We start from the raw sequence: 22335 nt of genomic DNA, 5'->3' as shown, positions 1-22335 counted from the left end.
GGGGGGGGGGGGGTGGGGGGGGGGGGGGGTGGGGGGGGGGGGGGGTGGGGGGGGGGGGGGGTGGGGGGGGGGGGGGGTGGGGGGGGGGGGGGGTGGGGGGGGGGGGGGGTGGGGGGGGGGGGGGGTGGGGGGGGGGGGGGGTGGGGGGGGGGGGGGGTGGGGGGGGGGGGGGGTGGGGGGGGGGGGGGGTGGGGGGGGGGGGGGGTGGGGGGGGGGGGGGGTGGGGGGGGGGGGGGGTGGGGGGGGGGGGGGGTGGGGGGGGGGGGGGGTGGGGGGGGGGGGGGGTGGGGGGGGGGGGGGGTGGGGGGGGGGGGGGGTGGGGGGGGGGGGGGGTGGGGGGGGGGGGGGGTGGGGGGGGGGGGGGGTGGGGGGGGGGGGGGGTGGGGGGGGGGGGGGGTGGGGGGGGGGGGGGGTGGGGGGGGGGGGGGGTGGGGGGGGGGGGGGGTGGGGGGGGGGGGGGGTGGGGGGGGGGGGGGGTGGGGGGGGGGGGGGGTGGGGGGGGGGGGGGGTGGGGGGGGGGGGGGGTGGGGGGGGGGGGGGGTGGGGGGGGGGGGGGGTGGGGGGGGGGGGGGGTGGGGGGGGGGGGGGGTGGGGGGGGGGGGGGGTGGGGGGGGGGGGGGGTGGGGGGGGGGGGGGGTGGGGGGGGGGGGGGGTGGGGGGGGGGGGGGGTGGGGGGGGGGGGGGGTGGGGGGGGGGGGGGGTGGGGGGGGGGGGGGGTGGGGGGGGGGGGGGGTGGGGGGGGGGGGGGGTGGGGGGGGGGGGGGGTGGGGGGGGGGGGGGGTGGGGGGGGGGGGGGGTGGGGGGGGGGGGGGGTGGGGGGGGGGGGGGGTGGGGGGGGGGGGGGGTGGGGGGGGGGGGGGGTGGGGGGGGGGGGGGGTGGGGGGGGGGGGGGGTGGGGGGGGGGGGGGGTGGGGGGGGGGGGGGGTGGGGGGGGGGGGGGGTGGGGGGGGGGGGGGGTGGGGGGGGGGGGGGGTGGGGGGGGGGGGGGGTGGGGGGGGGGGGGGGTGGGGGGGGGGGGGGGTGGGGGGGGGGGGGGGTGGGGGGGGGGGGGGGTGGGGGGGGGGGGGGGTGGGGGGGGGGGGGGGTGGGGGGGGGGGGGGGTGGGGGGGGGGGGGGGTGGGGGGGGGGGGGGGTGGGGGGGGGGGGGGGTGGGGGGGGGGGGGGGTGGGGGGGGGGGGGGGTGGGGGGGGGGGGGGGTGGGGGGGGGGGGGGGTGGGGGGGGGGGGGGGTGGGGGGGGGGGGGGGTGGGGGGGGGGGGGGGTGGGGGGGGGGGGGGGTGGGGGGGGGGGGGGGTGGGGGGGGGGGGGGGTGGGGGGGGGGGGGGGTGGGGGGGGGGGGGGGTGGGGGGGGGGGGGGGTGGGGGGGGGGGGGGGTGGGGGGGGGGGGGGGTGGGGGGGGGGGGGGGTGGGGGGGGGGGGGGGTGGGGGGGGGGGGGGGTGGGGGGGGGGGGGGGTGGGGGGGGGGGGGGGTGGGGGGGGGGGGGGGTGGGGGGGGGGGGGGGTGGGGGGGGGGGGGGGTGGGGGGGGGGGGGGGTGGGGGGGGGGGGGGGTGGGGGGGGGGGGGGGTGGGGGGGGGGGGGGGTGGGGGGGGGGGGGGGTGGGGGGGGGGGGGGGTGGGGGTGGGGGGGGGTGGGGGGGGGGGGGGTTGGGGGGGAGGGGGGGTGGGGGGTGGGGGGGGTGGGGTGGGGGGGGAGGGGGGGGGGGGGGGGGTGGGGGGGACCCCCCATTTTCCCCTGGGAGAATTTTAATGAAAATGGGGTTGATCAGACGCCCTCTTCTTCTTATTATTATTAGTAGTAGTGTTACCACTGTTTTAAAGATTTTAATAACTTATTTATTGTGTTTTAAGTCGTTGTACACCGCCCAGAGCCCTTAGGGGATGGGGCGGTATAAAAGTGTAAACAATAAATAAATAAATAAATAAATAAATGTTTCCCATTCAAAAAGGGCGGCATGGAATGCACCTCAGCGGCCACCTTGCCAGGAGTCCTGGAATGCTGCCCTGTGGCTCCCTCCCCCATCAGTGACCGAGTATATGTGTCCACCTTGGAAATCCTAGGCCCCTTCCTTAATGTTTGAGCTCTGCTTGAAAAGACAGCCTGGAGCTCTCACTGGTGAGCTCTTCAAAGTTTTTAAATTATAAAATAAAATGTTTTATTTATTTGTTCATTTGTTTGGACTGGAACCTGCCTGTGGATAAAATTTCCAAAGCAGAAACTCCTCGGGAGGTTGTGTGACCCTGGCACTAGCATAAATGCCCCTTGTGCCGGCATTCATGTGCCATGCCGAGGCACTCGTGCTGGTGTTGGGGAGTCGCACAGCAGTGCAGCACTCAGGCACCAGCACTGGCAGTGCCCCTGTGGCACAGGAACCTGCTTGGTGCTGAAGGGCACATTTCTAGGGCTGGGGCTGGCTTTAGTTGGCCTCCTGAGTCCTTTTGGTCTAGAAACACTCCCGTAGAGTTACGTCAGCAAAAATGTAAGTGCAGCCCATCAAGCTGCATAGAGCAATCCCACGGAGGTTCAGGGGAGCATCCCTGTCAGTTTGCTGGCCGCAGTGCCTCATGGCAACACCGTCCACAGCTGCAGCACAACTAACCCCCCCGCCCCGCCCCACTTTCTTAAGAATGCACTGCCCATGACTTTGAGCACAGTAGGATACCTGTATTGGGATTCTGGCTGTTAAGTATTGATTCTCTTCTCCCTGGCTACATTTAGGATATCTATATATATAAAAAGCTAACAGTGACTTTGTTAGTCATGCCCTAACGCCGAAACGGCTGGACGGATTGCCCCCAACTTTTCACATGACGTTCCTCCCTGTTGCGGGCAGGTAATCGGACCTTCAAATCGCTGAAAGTCCATACCTGAGCCAGGTAAAACATCTTTTTCCTGGCACACCAGGCCATGAAGCTGGCTGTGAAGGCCATGAAGCTGGCTGTGTTTAACTGTCACCCTTAGAATGTTCGTGCTGCATGTCTGTGGTCTGAGGGGTTGGTATGCCCTTAGAATGTTCATGCAGATGGCCAGAGATGAGCAGTGAAAACAGGTAATACGAGTGGGGAAGTGATACGAGTGGAAGTGAAACACATACACGAGTGGAAATAGGTAATACGAGTGGAAGTGAAACACATAATAACACTTTAAATATGTGAATGGCCAGGTGGGGTTCCCTCCCCCACACGCAGTAAATTTTCACTCTCTGTGCTCCCTCACCCACCAAGCGCTACCACACAATACACATCCAGGCCTCATCCTCACACTTCACGCCTCCTGCCCTCCCTCACATCCGGGAACCACCACTTCTACCCACTTCCTCACCCATGACTACGGCATAGCTCTCTTTTTACTAAAAGCTTAGCTGATGCTTCAGTTCTTCTTCTAAGAAAATCCATGGTAGCAACCAACACTACTGCCACTGCTTCTTTTGCACGTCGCACTTTTAAGAACCCAGTGAGCTGGCCTCGATCTGTTTCTCACCACCCTGCCTCTGGCTGCCTTTATTCGAGCAGCCTCCTTGCCCTGGTTCTGCCTTCCCTTAAAGCCAGGATCAAGCGTGTCAACCAGGCCTCATGGACAGCGTGGATTCTGACTCTGGACAGTTCCGCTGTGGGAATGGAAAGCACAGTTCTCCTTAGTACTAAAACAACATGACACCACTATATAAAATAAATGTGGAATTGAAATGCAGCAAGGATTCCATTTGACCACCCCAAAAGGCTATGCTGCAGATCATTGGACCTGCATGGACATCTGTGTGGGTTGCGGACTGTGATGAGAAGGACAATTGCCACAGCAACGCGTGGCCGGGCCTGCTAGTATTTAATATATTTTAAAGACTATGTAGAGTGCTTAATTGTTGACATTGTAACTTACAAGATATGTCTCTTAAGTACATGCTTAGGGCCCATTTATCCAACTTTGAGGGTGCTGATATACTCTGTCTCCTGGAGACATAGTCAATTAAAATGGACCCTACTTGACTGTACTGTTGCTAAAAGACATATTACAACACTGGAGAGATAAATTACCACCGTTCATAATCCAATGGATTGAGGACTTTAGAACTCTGTCAGTATTAGAACTCATAGCATACAGACAACAGTCATGTGTGGACATCTTTGTAGATATTTATAAATGTATATGTGTAGACTTGCCACCTTTGTTATATTTTTTAATTTCATTTCTGTTTAGGGTTGCCATAAAAAATATTTTTAAAGCTCCTTTTACTGTGGGTTGGTGCGGTGGCTGAATTAAAGATTTACATTCATCTGGTGATTAGTTTTTCAACCCATCAAAAGGAAGAGGTTGTTTTCTGTATGTACTAAATATATCATTTTTAAAGGGCAGGGGATTTAAGAGCTATATTTTCCCAAAGCATAGAACTAGGAGCAACAGTTCTAGCATTGGAGGGGTACCTCGTCTCAGAACTTAATATTTAACTCTGTAATGAAAAGCAACTGAATCCAGTGTGTTGTCGTGGTTAAAAGTGGTGGACTCTTAATTTGGTGAACTAGATTTGTTTCCCCGCGCCTCCACATGAAGCCTGCTGAGTGACCTTGGGACTGTCACAGTTCTCTCAGGACTCTCTCAGCCCCATGTACCTCACAAGATGTTTGTTGTGGGGAGAGTGTCAGGTCTCGGACCCTAAGCCAACGAATGGACTCTGAGGTATTGATCAGTAGCGTTTATTGAGCAGACATTGAAGCAACACACTGGAAAAGCCAGTTCTGGTGACAGGAAGTGAATGCAGAAATCAGCCAGAGATGAGAGGAAGTGATGTGGATTTGACCATGTCTGAGTACTTCTTGCAAGTGAGTAGAATGGAGTAAAATTCAGGTGTCCCCTTAAGAACAAGGGCAGAACGCTAGTGGCCAGGTCAATGGGAGTTGAGTTCCATCTGAGCATACTACTACCAGGTCTTCTTCAGTATGCTTTGTGCATGGCTTCACAACTAGTTTAGTCAGTAAGCCAGAAATTTGTGCAGAAGTAGTTTAGAGAGAGTTTCCAAGATTTAGCCATTAAACTCTTTGCTGGCAACAGAGCTTACAATATCCCCGAGAGAGCCTTCTTTTAAAAGTACCAGGAGAAAAGTGGCAAATTTGAAGCTTGCTGGTGAACAAAAATAAATCTTTCTTTAAATAATGGTTACTTCCCATCTACAATAAATCAAGTAGAAAGGAATGAAACCGCCAGCCAGGTGGTACTTCGATTGGCAGCATAAGGTGTCGTCATCCCAGCCAGCTGTACAGTCCAAGGTCATTTCCTGTGTTCCCAAAACCTGCTTGATAAGACTTCTTGAAGTTTGGAAACTGAAGTCACTGAATTGTCGAAGGCGTTCATGGCCGGATTCAACTGGTTCTGGTGGGTTTTCTGGGCTGTGTGGCCATGGTCTGGTGGATTTTGCTCCTAACATTTCGCCTGCATCTGTGGCTGGCATCTTCAGAGGTGTATCACTGAGGGAAGTCTGTTACACACTGTGTAACAGTGTACAGACTTCCCTCTGTGTAACACTATGTAACACTGTGTACAGACTTTTCTCTGTGATACACCTCTGAAGATGCCAGCCACAGATGCAGGCGAAATGTTAGGAACAAGATCCACCAGACCACGGCCACACAGCCCAGAAAACCCACCAGAACCAACTGAAGTCACTGAGTTTGTCTCACTCATGCTGTGTGCAAGTATCTGCCTTCAGCACCAGATGTTCTCTCTTGTGACAAGGGGACATCTTGAGTGGGTGGTTCCCACCCCTTGGTACAGGAAGGCAGGAACAACTTTTTTCCTTCTAATCCTGTTCCTAGTGGGAGTTGCCCTCTCCATTGCTCGTTCTGCTTAGGAAAGGGGAAAAGGTATCTAGCGTAGGCTCCCTGTTTCTTTGCCTTACTTCTGTCTTTTGACCTACTTTTCCTTTGCTTTAAATTCCCCCTTAGTTTTCTGTTGTACTTCCCTCACTGCTTTTTCCTGACTTCTCTATCTGAAGAGTCAGAGGGACACAGTTCCCTTTCCCTCCTCTCTCCCCTGGTTGCTTGAGAGGAAACAAATGGCGCACCTTTGAAAATAGCATGGAAGAATGCAGGAGGCGCATTCATGGCCGAGGGCGAACTCAGAAACCCTGGCGCAACTGCTGCAGCTCTGTTCGGGCAGGACACCCAGCAGCAAGCTGCCTTCTGCCTGGGAGCCAACTGGACTGGCACATCCAGAGGCAACGATGCAAAGAAGCAGCTGTGCTCCGTGGAGACAGTGGCCCCCAGTGGCAGAGAGGGGACAGATTCGGAGGAAGAGAGTGAGAAGAGAGATGACAGTCTCCTCATGAGTAATCCAGTGGCTGATGTCCAATTGGCTCTCTCACCCAAGATAGTTCAGTTTATTTTAAAAAAACTGTCGCTGAAATGTCTCAACCTGGCCAGGGAAGGGAAAATCTGTGTCGTCCTAGCCACCATTGCCTGCAGTGTTCCCAAACTCAGCAACAGTCCGGGGGGGGGGGGGGGGGTGGCCCAACAAAGGTGGCCAGGAAGGCAGGAGAGGATGCCTACAGATTATGCTGCGCCTGGGATCAGGATTCCTTCTCTACAAGCAGGAGGGAGGAAGAGGCAGACAGGAATCCCCCCCCCCCCCGGATGAAGCATCCCCCCCTTGAGATGTTTTAATCGGGAGGACTTCTTCTATTTGTTGTCCAAGACCCTTTCAGCCCTTGACCTTCGGGAAGCCCCAGGGAGGAAAATGCCAATAGTCAGGAAAACGTCCGGGGTAGACATAGACAAGGAGTTCTTTCCTATATCTGAGACCCAAGAGGAAGCCTTCCCATTCCCCATCTTTTTAAAAACATCAGGTTAAGAAAGAATAGGTTAAACCCACAGGGAACAACATTTTCCTCTCATTTGTCAAGAAGCTTTATGCCTCACCTGCATTTGCTAATCAGCTTTTACAGGTTCTTCTCGTGGATGCCCTGGGGGCAGCGCTTCAATAAGGGCCGGGGCGGAGGAGGCTTCGTCAAGGATTCCCTGGACAAAAGATCTGATTTCTCTCTAAGGACATTGCATGAAGCCACTTCCATGGTCATTAAGGCTTCAGCTGCAGCTGCCACAGCAATAGTGCGGACCAGGAGACTACCGCAACTGATTCCAGAGAGCAAAAGGGGCCTGATCGAAGGCCAAAACAGAATTCTCAAGCTTCGTTAATTGTTTCAGATGCCACCCTAGATGTCATTCACTGCAGAAATGCCACCCTGGGTGCTGTTGTCCTGCATGTCATGTGCAGTGGCAGCCAGATGCAACCTTTGACTAAGGGCATGGCAGGCGGACCTTAAGACCTTTGTTGCTGCCCATCCCTTTGGAAGGTGATGTGTTGCTCAGTAAGTCCTTGAATAAAGTCTTGGTCAAGACCAAAGACAAGAAGAAAGTGATGCCCAAATACATGTCCCGCAACAACCGCAGATCTTTGGGAGTGTTTTGATGTAGATCCCCACCAACCCTTCCCAGAAACCAGAGAGACAACAAAAACCAACCGTGGAAGAGTGGCAATAGGTCCTTTCATCACCCCAAGAGCAACAACAGACCTTTTGACCACAAGGGAGATAAGTCCTCCAAGGACCTTACCCCAGGTCCAGTCCACCTGTGGGAGGCAGATTTTATTTGTTTGTTTGTTTATTACTAGCAGACCCAGCCACTCTTTGCTGTGGCTTTCCGGCGGGGCGGGGGTTAGGAAGGGAAGGGAGGAGGAAGGGGAATGGCGTACCGGCTGTTCCAAGCAGCTCCTTCTTCCTGTCCCGGTTATTTTCGATGGCTTTGTCCCGGCGTGCTGACGGTGGTGAGTGCGGCACGGAAGGGAGAAGGAAGGGGAGAGGATGACCGGCGGTTTCCTGAGCCTTTGCTTTGAATGCTCCGCAGCAGGGTGGCTTGGCCAGCGGGAGCGCGCACGGCGAGGTGAAGGCGGGCAAGACACATCCCCTTGCAATACAGCGGCCCCTCATTGGTCCGCCCCTGCGATACGGCTGCCCCTCATTGGTCCGCCATGGCTTTCCCTAAACATGAGTTTTACTGGGCTCCGGTGTGACCTGGGAGCCCGGTGATGGTCCAGACACCTGCTCAGAATGAACACCGGCAGTGTGGCAAAATTTGGGGGCGATCCATCCAGCCATTTCCGCGTTAGGGCGTGAGGAACAAATGCACGGTTAGCTTTATATATATATATAGATTGGATTTATATACCGCCCTCCCCCGAAGGTTTCAGGGCAGTGTACAAGATGAACATAAACACAAAGGGCATAAATTAAAACTAATTCAAATATGATTTATTTATTTATTTATTTATTTATTTATTTCTTAAATTTATATACCACCCGATCCCCGAAGGGTCTGTGTCATTACTAAACCATTAAAACAGCATTACAGCATTACAATGTGCAAAACCAGCATCCGAGAACTAAAACTAAACCCTCCCAGAGAACCCAAGAGGCCCCTCACTAAAACGGGCCACGTACATAAAAGACAAAGAACAAGGGGAAGGGGGTAGGAGGCAGGGGGCAGGGGGCACCCTCAGCAGCCGCCCCTTCCTGAAAGCCTGGCGGAACAGGCCCTTACAGGCCTGTGGAACTCCCCGAGACCCCGTAGGGCCCGGACAGATGGAGGGAGGCTGTTCCACCAGGCCAGGGCCAGGGCCGCATCATAAGGGGGCCACGGACAACCAGCAAATTGGCCTCTGCTGAGTGCAGAGACTGAGCTGGGACAGGCTGGGTAAGACGGTCCCGAAGGTACGAAGGTCCCAAGCCACGTAAAGCCTTGAAGGTTAGCACCAACACCTTGAAGATGACTCAGAACTCAACTGGAAGCCAATGCAGGCTATGCAACACAGGCAAGATATGGTCTCTGAAGGCACCTTCTGTGAGCAGATGAGCCGCCGCGTTTTGGACCAGTTTCAATTTCTGAATCAGGCGCAAGGGAAGGTCCGCGTAGAGCGAGTTACAATAGTCTAACCTGGAGGTGACCGTTGCATGGATCACAGTGACCAAGTCTGCTTGGGAGAGGTAGGGGGCCAGCTCTCGGGCCTGACGAAGATGGAAGAACGCAACTCGGGTTACATTGGCCACCTGGGCCTCCATTGTAAGAGACAAATCCAGGTAGACCCCCAGGCTGCGAGCGGAGGAGGTCGGTGCCAATGAGACCCCCTCCCACACCGGCTGCTGAAAGTCCCCAACTCCCCCTCTGCAGCCCAGCCAGAGGATCTCCATCTTCAATGGATTCAGCTTCAACCTGCTCTGCTGCAACTAACCAGTGACCGCCTCCAAACAATGCTGTAGAGCTGCAGGGGCAGCAACCGTTCCCCCCTCCATCAACAGAATGAGCTGAGTGTCATCTGCATATTGATGACAGATCAGCCCAAACCTTCGTACCAGCTGAGCAAGGGGTTGCATATAGATGTTAAATAACAGCGGGGATAGCAGTGCCCCCTGGGGTACACCGCAATAAAGCGGGCACTTCCAGGAGGGTTGAGCCCCGCACCACACTTGCTGACTCCGGTCCTGGAGAAACAAGACAATCCACTGAAGGACAGTGCCCCATACCTCGGAAACAGCCAGGCAGTGGGCCAAAAGATCATGGTCGACCACATCAAATGCTGCAGTAAGATCTAGCAATACCAGCAGCCCTGATCCACCTCGGTCAAGCTGCATACGGAGCGTATCTGTGATGGCGACGAGAACCGCCTCTGTCCCATTCCCAGCACAGAAGCTGGACTGGAAGGGATCAAAAGCTGATGTGTCCTCCAGAAAGCCCTGAAGCTGTTCCAACACCACTCTCTCAATTACCTTCCCCAGAAACAAAAGATTTGAGATGGGACGGTAATTGGCCAGATCTCCAGGATCTAACGATGGTCTTTTCAAGAGTGGGTGGACCACCGCCTCCTTCAACCCATCAGGAAAAACTCCTTGTTCAAGGGAGCTATTGATGATGTTCAACAGATGAGGTCGTAGCTCCACTCCACATGTTTTAATAAGCCATGAGGGGCATGGATCCAGAGAACAGGTAGTAGGTCTAACAGCAGCCAGGGCCCTGTCAACAGCAGCTTCGGAGAGCAGAGAGAACTGGGCCAAGCAAGGGCCAGAAGACGGCAATGGGGCCTCCAGTTCGCTAATTGTGTCCAAGGTGGTGGGAAGATCCTGGCAGAGTGCAATCACTTTATCTGCAAAGAAGCTCATAAAGGCCTCACAGCCAATTGAGAATTTGTGGATGCCTCAGGTATTAAGGTAAGAGACCAAATAATACGAAATAATTGCGCTGGGCGAGAGCTAGCAGATGCGAGAGAGGACGAAAAGAAAGCTCTCTTTGTCTCCTTCATCGCCATCTCATAGGCCTTCATAAACGTCCTATAAGATGTTTGCGCAGCTTCATCACAAGATTTCCTCCACACTCACTCTAGACGCCTGAGCTCCCGCTTCATACAGCGCAGCTCCCTAGTATACCAAGGGGCCAGCCACGTGCAGGGATGCAGATGTCTCCTGGAAGCAACAGCCTCGATGGCATAGGAGACCCGGGAGTTCCAGTCCTCCACCTGCTCATCGAGGGTGCCGGTGGGTTCAGGATCCCGCAGAGCATTCAGGAATCCAATAGGATCCAAAATGTCTCCGTGGGCGGGCATAAATCAGCCCGTCGCCTAGACAGAGTTGGTGCAGCAAGTCCATCCGTACCTTTAGGGCATAATGGTCGGACCACGGCACTCTATCAATAGAGGATACGACCATATCAACCCTTGAACCAAAGACCAAATCCAAAGTGTGACCGGCCTCATGGGTGGCGCCAGAATTTACCAAGGAGAGGCCCAGCGTCGCCATGGATGACACCAGGTCCGCAGCCACTGCACATGAGGCGGTGTCAACATGGACATTGAAGTCACCCAAGACAATAAGTCTGGGAAAGCGCAACACCCAGTCGGCCACCACCTCCAGCAGCTGTGGCAGGCTGTCCCTCAGTGCGCTAGGCAACCAGTACACCAAGAGGACAGACAGCCTCTCTACAGCTAACCACTCCACACCGACACACTCCATACCGGTGATCCCTGGGACAGGGACAGCCCTGAAGGAGATAGAATCACGGATGAACATAGCTACTCCACCCCCCCCCACCCCCCCGGCCCTGTGTTCGCGATTGGTGGAGGCATGTGAAACCCTGTGGCATGACCTCGCCCAAGGCGACAGTCTCGCCCTCTCACACCCAGGTTTCGGCAATGCAGGCCAAATCAGTCTGCTGGGCCCCGAGAAAATCCCGGCGCGTCGCAGTCTGGTTGTTTGTCGACCTGCCGTTTATCAACACCAAAGACGAAACAGGGAACTGCTGAACCCAACCACCTTCGTTTCTCGGGGTCGGTCGGAGGTCAGAAGATGGGTGAGCAAAACCGCATCTCGTCCATCTTCTCTCATATGGCCGCCGCCTACCGTCATATTTACCCCGTCCCACCAATACTGGAATCCCCAGCCCAAAAAGTGGCACCCCCGTAGTCCTACAGTCCCCCCCTTACCTAAAAGCCCACTAGAATAGTACTACTAGACAGCCCCACCCAGCCCACTAGCAAACCTAACCTAACCACTAACCAGCAAGTCCAGCCTAACCACTAACTACCAAACCAACTAATCCTTTACAAGCAAGACTGAGCACAAATAGATTACATCCACAACTGCTTACTTCCTAGCTAACACAAGCTAATCAGTGATTAACACAAATTCCTACCCACTAACCTAAAACTTACAGCTACAGCCAATAACCTAACCTACACTACACTACCCCTCAAGCTATAGATAAAACCAAACCACAAGGGTGGGGGGGGGACGGCTAGGCCCACCGGAGTTCTTCGGGCACAGCTCACCAATGCTCTCACCAGTGGGGCTGCAGTTGTTTTGCCAGTGATGAAAGTCAGTCAATAGCCAGAGCCAGAGCCCTGCGGAAGATGGAAGAGCCCGCATGGAACCAGGAGAGGGTGCCAAACAGGTGTCAGTGGGGAGCTGCTCCCACCAGATCCCCGCACCCTCTAGTGCACAGGGTGGCGCAAATGCCGTGAAAGAAGCGAAGCCTGGGGCTCCCACTACCCAGCCTGCTGCTCGCACAACCACCGCCAAGCCCTCCTCCTCCTCTTTCAGGACCTTTGGATGTGGGTGCACCCGGGCACTAGAAATAGTTAACAGAGAGTACTATCTAGAGTTGGCCAGGGTTCCACCTCAACGCATCCTCTTGTTCCTGGCCCCAGATGTCCAAAAAAGCTACTGGGAACTCACACTGTGGTTCAGCATCTACTAAAGATAGAGGCCATAGAACAGTGGTGGCGAACCTTTGGCACTCCAGATGTTATGGACTACAATTCCCAATTGGCCATGCTGGCAGGGGCTGATGGGAATTGTAGTCCATAACATCTGGAGTACCAAAGGTTCGCCACCACGGCCATAGAACCTATCCCAACTGCAGAAAGGGGACAAGGAATATACTCCGTATCCTTCACCATCCCCAAGTGGAATGTGGACTGGCAGGACCATCTTAGAGCTCAGGTTCCCCAGCAAGTTCCTCAGCATATCCCCGGCCCTTCCCCTCTCCCTGCGTGCCCGGAGGAGAGCCTGTTCTCCCCACTGCCGAGCACCCACTCATTGGCACTAACCCCACCCAGGAGGAGGCCAGCTTTCCCTTCAAGGAGCCACAGAAGCACGGGCTGCCCTGCTCCGCTCCCCTCGCCTCATTGCCAGTGTTGGGCCACATCTCGTGCGCCTCCCACAGCCAGGCCAGGGCCCCAGCGTGCCCCCTCCCTCCCTCCCTGGCCCACCACGCGGGCTGCGCGCTGACTGCCTTCCAGGAAGGACCCTCCACAGCCCGGCGTGCAGCTGCACTGGTCATTGGAGGCTCAGTGCTGGGAAGGAGGGAGAGGACACCCGGCAAAACATGCCCCCGTGCCGTCTGTCTCCATCGCGCCTGGGGCACACGTCCCCTCCCCCCCCCCCCCCCCCCCCCGCAGCTCAGCCACTGACCTTGTGATCTTCACTCAGGGTTACGAGGCGTCGTGCTCAGCCTTTCTCTTTTTTGCCTCTTGCCCTGAATCCAGGTGATTGGCAGGCAACAAAAAGTTGCAATAAGCAAGTAATTAAAAAAATTGATAAATTAGCTCAACTGTATCCAGGAGCCGGCAGCAATTCAAAGCAACAGCAGCAGCGGGTTTCAGAATTTAAAACAGATAGAACGCCCAGAGCCAATGAAAGCAGACAAAAACAGTCACCAGCAGCAAGAGAGAGCCAACGAGCAGTGCAGGTTAAGACAGCGTCTTGGCAGAGATATGAAAAAATAAAGTCTTCCATGATGTTAAAAAAAAGTCTTGACAGATCTCTAAGATGCCAGGAGCGAGAGCTTCATGTGGCAGCCAGCGAGGTCCACCATGGAGGTGGGGAGGACACACACACCGCTCTGTGGCCTCCACCTGCAGACCTCCAGCCTCATTTGAGCTTGCACGGGTGCCCAAAGCTCTTGGAGGGTGAACAGGCTCCCGTGGGTGGGGGCTTTAATGCGTCATGCCAGCATTTTCAGAGATCCACCCAGAGACAAAAGCAGCCGTCATTGCAGCTGGGCCACGGCAGGTCTGTGGGGGCCCCGGGGCTCTTGGCTAAAGGGTTGGTTGAAAACTGGCACCCTGCTTTTCTGTTTTTAAAGATGTTCAGTGCAGAACTCATTGCCTCAGGATGTAGTAATGGCCATTTGATGCTATGACTTTAAGAGGGGATTAGACACATTCTTGAAGGAGGAAAAGGTTAGCTGTAAGCCAGTTGCTGGGAGAGGGATTGGGGGGGGGGCTGCTTGTGGACATTCTAGGGCATAGGTGTCAAACTCACGCCCCTCCAGATGTTATGCCAGCAGGGGATGATGGGAACTGTAGTCCATAAAATCTGGAGGGCGCGAGTTTGACACCTGTGTTCTAGGGCATCTGGTTTGCAAGTGAGAGGAATGGCGGGATGAACGGGAGGGATCCATGGCCTGATCCAGCAGGGATCTTTCATTCTTAAGGTCCTGTGCAGTCTAAGCTAGTGGGGAGATGCCGGGTGCTGAGAGAGGCACAGTTGTTTGTACAATGCATGTATGATAACTTGAAACATGGTGTGTATGTGGGTGGCGGGGGGTGTGTGTGTGATCTAGAGGTGGCTGCCGGTGTCGAGCGCAGTGTGTTGCAAAAACCCTGAGTGTTTCTTTTCTTCTTTCCCACAGCCATCCCTCCCTGTCCTGTATACATTATCTAGCCAAGCTACACATGAAGCTGTTCATCTCCTCTGTAGGATGTTGGTCTTTGATCCAGTGAGTCTGTTTTCGCTTACCCTTTTTACATTTAAAACAGAGGTGGAAGTTGAAAGAAATATATGCATCCGTTACCAAGCAAGACCCAAAAGGTTTCTTCTGTCTGCTCCACTATCCACTGCAAACTGCCCTGGTTAACAGTTACCAACAATAGAGAAAAAAAGTATAGGATGGAAATCACGCCAGATAGACAGGAGGAAACATTATGTAGAGTTGCTTCTTTTGTGTCCCCCAGGAGCTGAGGGATGAAGTCTTTGGCTGTTGGTCAAGATACTGATTCTGGGCGCAGAGGGAGGGCTGCGGGCTTTTAGTTCATCCCAAATTATAGAGCAAAAAAGAGGACTTCTCCCATTTTTGGTGCATATGTGGAGAGAACAGAGCCAGCATGGTGTATGGTCTAGAGCAGGTGGACTCAAATCTGGAGAACCAGGTTTGATTCCCCACTCCTTCACCTGAGTGGCAGAGGCTTATCTGGTGAACCAGATGTGTTCCTGCACTCCTACATTCCTGCTGGGTGACCTCGGGCTAGTCACAGTTCTCTGGGAACTCTCCCAGCCCCACCTGCCTCACAACGTGTCTGTTGTGGGGAGAGGAAGGAAAAGCAGTTTGTCAGCCTCCTTGAGTTTCCTTACAGGAGAGAAAGGCAGGGTATAGATCCAAACTCTTCTTCTGCTTCTCTAAAAATACATCCTCTGAAGTCCCTCCAACGCTTATTAAATAGTTAACTGCAGTGTTCCTGCTTACTTCCATTAATGTTATGGGCTTCATGTGTGCAAAAAAAAATGGCCTTGTAAGGATCCCTTCTGCCCTTCCCAGCTAGGAGCGCCCTTGATGCAGGTGGCAGCCCTTGAGAGGGACGGGACGGGATGGGACCTTCTCCCATCGGAAGCTGTTGATATCTAGTATTCTTTTTTGCTCAGGCAGTAGAAGACTGTAGGGATCTTTTTGCATTTCGCTGTTAAGTTCTGCCCATGGCAAGGTAGCTTTATTCTTGGCATTTCATCGCATCTTGCTTTCTGGTGGGCTGTCATCTTGAGAGCAATCTCCTTGAACATCCTTCATTTTAGCAGTAAAAGAAAGGCCCACCTATAAGAGTTGCGGGAGTTGAGACTCAGCCTTTCTTCTTCCTCCAGTCCTTCAGACCTTCCAGGACACAAGAGGTGTTTAATTGAAATATTTGTAATCACTCAGGTCCCCAGGAGGCTAGCATGCCATGTAAGGGGAAGCAGTGGAATTTCGTAATGGAGGAGGGAGCCAACTTGCACCCAAACGTTCTGCTCAGAGAGCACCCACGGGTCTTACTAAAATCAGGCACTGGAGCAAAATCTCACAAAAGTTACCTGAGATTTGATAACTTGGGTTGATAACTTCTCACATGAATGAAGTTTTGTTCAGTGTGGGGTGGTATTACTATTGATTGGTTTATTTTGTTGTTTTATTATCTTCCTTAGGCGCCTTTAAAGGGATAAAAAAATGTTTTCATAAATAAAGCATACTTCCAGGTCAAATAGCATGCAGCAAAACCAAATGTGATGCAGGGAAACCTGAGCCTGGCTTGTTCAAGCGCCGACTTCCTCTTCATGGATATGGCAGTCGGACACAGTAGTTTTGTACAGGATGCCGTGAAGACGTCTCCCTTGGGGTCCTTAATTTCATGCTTGTGTTTCTTCCTTCAAATTTCAGTCAAAAAGAATATCCGCTAAGGATGCCTTGGCTCATCCATATCTTGACGAAGGGCGTTTGCGATATCACACCTGTATGTGTAAATGTTGTTTTTCCACTTCAACTGGAAGAGTTTACACGAGTGATTTTGAACCCATCACGAATCCCAAATTTGATGATACTTTTGAAAAGAACCTCAGTTCAGTTCGGCAAGTTAAAGGTCAGTACTGTGAGCTTTTGTGTTTCAATCTTGGAATTGTTGTATAGGGGTTCCGATATTGTTCCAATATTGCTGCTAGATTGTTTCAGCAAAACCATTTTTAAAAAATTCAACAAAAGGCAGGGAAAGCAAAATACACATTTTTAGGGTGAACATTTTTATTGTGACATCTGTGAGAAAAGTACCTTTCCTTTTATTAATGAAGGTTCTTATTAAATGAAATCTTTGTCTGTTTGACTAACGGGGTGCTGCTCATTCCTGTTCTTGTAATTCTAAGAACACCATTTTGGGTAGGGGTATTTATTCCCACTCCAGATTGCCTCAGAAACCTTGCCTTTGAACAAGTGACTACTTGTAATAGTTAACAACTGTTAAATAACTCTGCGTGTTTATGTACTGGCATCCCAAAAGTACAAATTATTTCACTTAAGGGGAGGGGGAACTGGGGTGCTGTGTGGTTTCCAGGCTGTATGGCCGTGTTCTAGCAGCATTCTCTCCTGACGTTTCGCCTGCATCTGTGGCTGGCATCTTCAGAGGATCTGATAGTAGGAAAGGAAAGCAAGTGGAGTATATATACCTATGAGTAAAGGTCAATAGGTGAGGGCATCTGAATAGGAGTGGCCTGGCAAGAGAGTAACAATGAAGTGTAGCATGTGAGTAACAATGGCGATAGCAAGGTCAATAGGTAAGGCATCTGAATAGAAGTAGTCTGACCTTTGTTCCCTTTGATTGTCTATAGTCATCCTGTGTTTGTGTGGAGCTGATTAGTCACTGTCTTGACTAGTGTTTTTCAAAACTGGCAGCCAAATTCTGTTCATTTTCATGGTTTCTTCCTTTCTCTTGAAATTGTCCATGTGCTTGTGAATTTCAATGGCTTCTCTATGCAATCTGACGTGGTGGTTGTCAGAGTGGTCCAGAATTTCTGTGTTTTCAAATAATATTCTGTGTCCAGGTTGGTTTATCAAGTGTTCTGCTATTGCTGATTTTTCTGGCTAAAATAGTCTGCAGTGCCTTTCGCGTTCTTTGATTCGTGTCTGAGCGCTGTGTTTGGTGGTTCCTATGTAGACTTGCCCACAGCTACATGGTATGCGGTAGACATACATACATAGTTTATTTACGGTCATTGACCAGCAAGATCCAAAAGAATTAAAATCATAAAATTTACACATATTACAAATATACAGATTAAAACAATTAACAAAATACAGATAATAGACCTCAGGAACTCAGAACATCAGCTCAAAATAATGAGTGGAAGGTCAGTCTAATAATAATTAATAATAAGGATTAGCTGGCAGAGCCAGTAGTGCTCTGTCGGGCCTTCCTGATTTTACTTGATATCCAGGCAAACTTGGCAACAGAATACGTTAGATTTTTATTGGTATCTGATAACAGTATTTTAACCTTTTCTTTCTTAGCCAAAGGAGTGTTTGTCTGGTCAAAAGGACAAGAAACATCCAACAGAAATTATCCTCATCATAAGGTATGAGCATTCAAATAATATATGTTCGGAGTTTTCAACACCTCCTATTTGACAACTGACTACCAAATTCTGCCCCTCAGTTGGTACTTTGTTATAAATCCCACGTTGAGGTATAGTTAGGCGAAAGGGCATTACCAGCAATTGGAGCTGTGGAGCTCTTCGATAGTTAACGTTAAACAAAGAAGTAAGATAAGGCATTATTGAAAGTTTATTCAGCATTATTTTACTGAAAATTGGGTGTTTGAGTTTATTCAGGTCGTGTTGCCTCTTGACATCTATGATTCTAACAAAATCCCTAGTTCTATCATAATTCATGCTGGTAATTAGTTGTTGAGAGAGTCCATAATGTGATAGTTTCCGTAAAACTAATCTAAGCCACGGGGGAACAAATATGTCAGACAAGACAAGTCTTGCAAGACCCCTCTGGCAATAGCATAGCCTGAGCCAATATATTATAGAGAGTGTCCATAGTTTTGCTGAAATTAGGCCAGTCTCTATACTCAATGCAGCGTTCGAAATGTTGTTCGGTATGCGGTAGACTCCTGCAGTGGCTAGAGGATCCCGCTTATCTTTTGCTGAACGTAGCATTTATTGAATTTTCTAGTGGGTCTGTAGATTGTTTGTAGGTTATGCTTCTTCATCAGTTTTCCTATGCGGTCAGTGGTTCCCTTGATGTATGGTTTCCCTCTAGATGGCTCTTTATCTTTGTTCATGTGGCTTGTTCTTGGTCTTGCAGCCCTTCTGATGTCTGTAGTAGAGTAACCATTGGCCTGCAGAGCCCAGTTTAGGTGATTCAGTTCATCTTGAAGGAGGTGGGGTTCACAGATTCTGTTTGCACGATCTCCCAAATTTTTTATGGTGCTCCTTTTTTGTCCTGGATGATGATTGGAGTTTTTGTGTAGATATCTATCTGTGTGTGTCGGTTTTCTATGCACTGTAATGGCCAAATTATTTGGTTTGGTTTTGCGGATGTGACTAAAAGACATCTAGAAATGGCAGTTTTTTCCTTATTTTATTTTTCCATAGTAAATTGGATGTTTGGGTGGATCTTGTTGATATAGGTCCAGGAACATGTTTAGTTCTTCTTCTCCATTAGCTCCAAATGGTGAATGTGTCATCCCACATATGAACCAGATGGTGGAGCTTTTGAGTGCTATTTCCAGGGCTTGCTCCTCAAAGTGTTCCATATAAAAATTGCTATTACAGGGCTAAAGAGGGCTACCCATGGCTACCCCATCTTTCTGTTCATAGAATTCCATTTATCCCACTAGAAGTAGCTGGTAGTGAGGCAATGTTCATACAGAGACTGTGATGTCTTTTTAGAATTTCCGGTTGGTAGAGTGCCATGGTGTCTGCTATAGGGACCTTGGTGAATAAGGAAACCACATCAAAGCTGATCCAGTTTGTCATTGGGGCTAGGTTTAAGATTGCTGAGTTTTTCAATTAGAAGTAGGCAGAGTCCTTAATGTAATGTGTAGTCAGTCCAATATGGGTTTGTGGTTGTGCAGCCAGGAATTTTTGCCAAATCATATGTACTTGGGGGGGATCCGATTGCACTCACAATGGGTCACAGAGTGGAGTGGAGCCCTTGTGGATTTTTGGGAGTCCATAAAGTCTAGGAGGATTAGCTTCAGATTTGCAGAGATGTTTGCTTATAATTGGATCAATTGAGGAATTCTTAATCAAGGTGTTGGTTTTTCTGATGATTTTGTTGGTTGGGTCCTGTTTTAGCTTTTTGTATGTTGTAGGGTCCAACAATTTGTCTGATTTGTCTTCTCTGTATTGTTCTGTTTTCATGATAGCAGTGGCATTACTTTTGTCTGCTGTGGTAGAATGGTGATTTCTGAATCAGAGGTGAGGATGGTGGCTTGTAGCTCTTTTCCCTCGTTATGTTACTGGAGGGAAGTTTTGCATTTCTCAGAATCCTTACTCTTTCCCCTCTCACTTCCTCCACTTCTTCCTCAGGGAGATGATAAATCGCTGATTCCACATTAGCTTAATGATGTTGCTACTGGAATTCTGGTGGGTGGTAACAGCAAAGTTTCCTCCAACTTTGGCCTAAGATGGATGCCAGGTCATGAGAGGGATTGCCTCTCAGTCAGATTGATGATAGTTATTGATGTATCCAGTTCAGGTTTCAACTATTGTTTTTGTTATTTGTAGCCAAATTTTGTTTCTGTCTTTTTTTAGTGTGGTAAAATAGTAATGTCTTTCTCCATTTTACAGAAGGTAGAGTTTGTAGTAATTTCTTAGGCACTCATCTTTTTTTGGCTGGTGTTAATATGGAGGAATAATAGCTCCTTGTCTAGAACAAGAAGTTTTTTTCTTGGTCTTTGTGGATTCTCTCACGTAAAAGCATCACGTTCCTATGATTTATAGATACTGTGAGTACTGTGGTGTTTTGTAGAAAGTCAAGCTTGCAAGAAATGATGGGATAGTACCTGTGTCTCTGCCGCGTAGAAGAAAGGTTAGAGAACACAGTAGATGTGCTTTCCTGAGCCGTAGTTTTTCCAATCTCCGCGTGTCTTGGAACAATTTCTCGGAGGGGGAACTGTTTGACTTGTGTGGCTACATTGTCAAGAGGCAAAAAGCTTAGTAAACATGTTAATAAACTGCTTTTTGCAGCGGTGTCAGTTTGTAGGTTAGTAGTGTGACCTCATGGTGTGCCATTAAATCTTGCAGTAAACCCAGTGGTGGAGCTCCCATGAGGAAATCCGGGGACAAATGACCTGGGCGCCCCCTGGGAGACGGAAAAATTGCCCATTCCCCCCTTGCCTGTGCCCCCCCCCCCTTGCCTGCCACTCTCGTGCTGGTCTCTCCCCCCCGTCTGCCTCTTCCTATACATAAAAAACCTTACTCAGTTTTGTATTTTAGTTGCCACAATTGACAAACCTTTATAGTTATGGTGAGTCTCAATTTCATTCTGCAGTCCCCCAAGCTCTTCGGGGCATCTGCATATCACTAATCTGTAATTTGTCCTCATCCCTTTCTGCCCCTCCAAAAAGATATTGCTTCCAAACTGTCCCCCAGCATTATCAGAGCCTGTATGCAAATTAGCCTTCTTCTCATTGGCTCGTTTCAGTTTTGGCGGGGGGGGGCTAGAATACTGACGAAAGGGCTAGGACGGAGCTAGCTGGGAGATCAGAGCTTGCATGCTGCCCTTCTCAAAACTGCACTGGTAAGTCTTAAAAGAAAAGATGACCTCCTAGTTTTAGTTTTGAAGACAGGCTTCAAAAAATTGGCATAGGGACAATCTATTGCAGCTTCACAATTTCATACGATTGTGCTCCAGCCTCCAGAGATGAAGCTGCCCCTCCCCATTGCTGTATTTCAGAAAGCAAGACCAAGTAGGTTTGTGTTTCCAGAGATCAGGCTCTGATTTGATTCAGAATATACGAATGTTTAATAAATGAATACAAAGAGCATACGTGGTCTGCTCAAGCATTCAGGCTGACTAAGGGTAGAAAAAAAGAGGGGTGAAAATACTCTCCCTTTCCCCTCACTTGGTACTTATCCTAACTTGTTTAAATAGGACAGGCTAGAAATGCCGGTACTTGAAGTTGCAGTGTTTAAAGTTTAGCATTTCCTTAGTTCTCTGGGTTGGAACTTCTCCCCATTGTCCCTTGCCATGTGGACAAGATGGAGTCTTATGGTTTAGGTCAGTGATGGCGAACCTTTTTGAGACCGAGTGCCCAAAGTGCAACCCAAAACCCACTTATTTATCGCAAAGTGCCAATACAGCAATTTAACCTGAATAACCCCCTCGAGCAGGGGCCAGCCTGCTGTAGCCTCCAGCAAGTCCCACATGCGCCACTCTGTGCCTCTCTAGCATCTTTGCCACCTCTGCCCCCCCCCCCGGCAGCAGCCACCTAGAGCACAGGCACCAGGCCCGCCAACCTCCCTGCTTGCTGAGGTGCACGCACATCAAGTCCAGCGGCCCAGGCCAGCCTAGATGTGTGTGTGTGGGGGGGTGATTCCCCCCCCACATGACAAACTCTGTTTGCGCGTGCCCACAGAGAAGGCTCTGAGTGCCACCTCTGGCACCCGTGCCATAGGTTCGCCACCACTGGTTTAGGTACAGTCCTTCATGGTTTGTGCATATTCAAGGAGCTTTTCAAAATGGAAGAGAGACTTCTTCACTATCTCTAGAGAATTTATGATCTCCCCTGGGGTCAGTTAGCCATTATTGTTTCAAGAACTTACTATCCAGCCATTTGGCTTTTAGTAGTCCATGTGGCAGAACATCCCCATTCTGACTTTGGTTCTGCTTTCCAGAGGTCTCTGGGCACCAGTGTTTCTACCTGGCCTATGCCACCCATCACCTTGGAGGGGCTTTTCTCACCCTCTCTCAGGCCCCTTCCGCACATGCAGAATAATCCACAGAGAAAAAGAAAAACACAAAATCTGCATCTCAGTCTTAGAAATCTTTCATGGCAGAGTGAGGTGCCAGACTTGGGTCTCTGACACTTTGATCTACTGTGCCACACTGGCACAGGGACTCAGGGACTCAGTGCAGGACCCTGTACAAGCCAAGATGGCATGGTGTAGTGCCGTGGTGGCGAACCTTTGGCACTCCAGACGTTATGGACTACAATTCCCATCAGCCCCTTCCAGCATGGCCAATTGGCCATGCTGGCGGGGCTGATGGGAATTATAGTCCATA

General features: G+C 51.4%; 1 protein-coding gene across 1 annotated transcript in view; it reads left to right on the top strand.

Moving 5' to 3' along the window:
- Window positions 1-22335, top strand: part of NLK (nemo like kinase) — a 543928-nt gene that overhangs the window by 157483 nt on the left and 364110 nt on the right. The window contains exons 8-9 of the mRNA XM_048518757.1: window positions 14221-14307; window positions 15991-16189. Of these exons, the coding sequence (XP_048374714.1) occupies window positions 14221-14307; window positions 15991-16189 (286 nt within the window). The remainder of the gene's footprint in view (window positions 1-14220; window positions 14308-15990; window positions 16190-22335) is intronic.

Source organism: Sphaerodactylus townsendi, linkage group LG16, assembly GCF_021028975.2.
Source record: "Sphaerodactylus townsendi isolate TG3544 linkage group LG16, MPM_Stown_v2.3, whole genome shotgun sequence".
Classification (NCBI taxonomy): Eukaryota; Metazoa; Chordata; class Lepidosauria; order Squamata; family Sphaerodactylidae; genus Sphaerodactylus; species Sphaerodactylus townsendi.
This window is presented reverse-complemented; position numbering and strand designations above follow the sequence as displayed.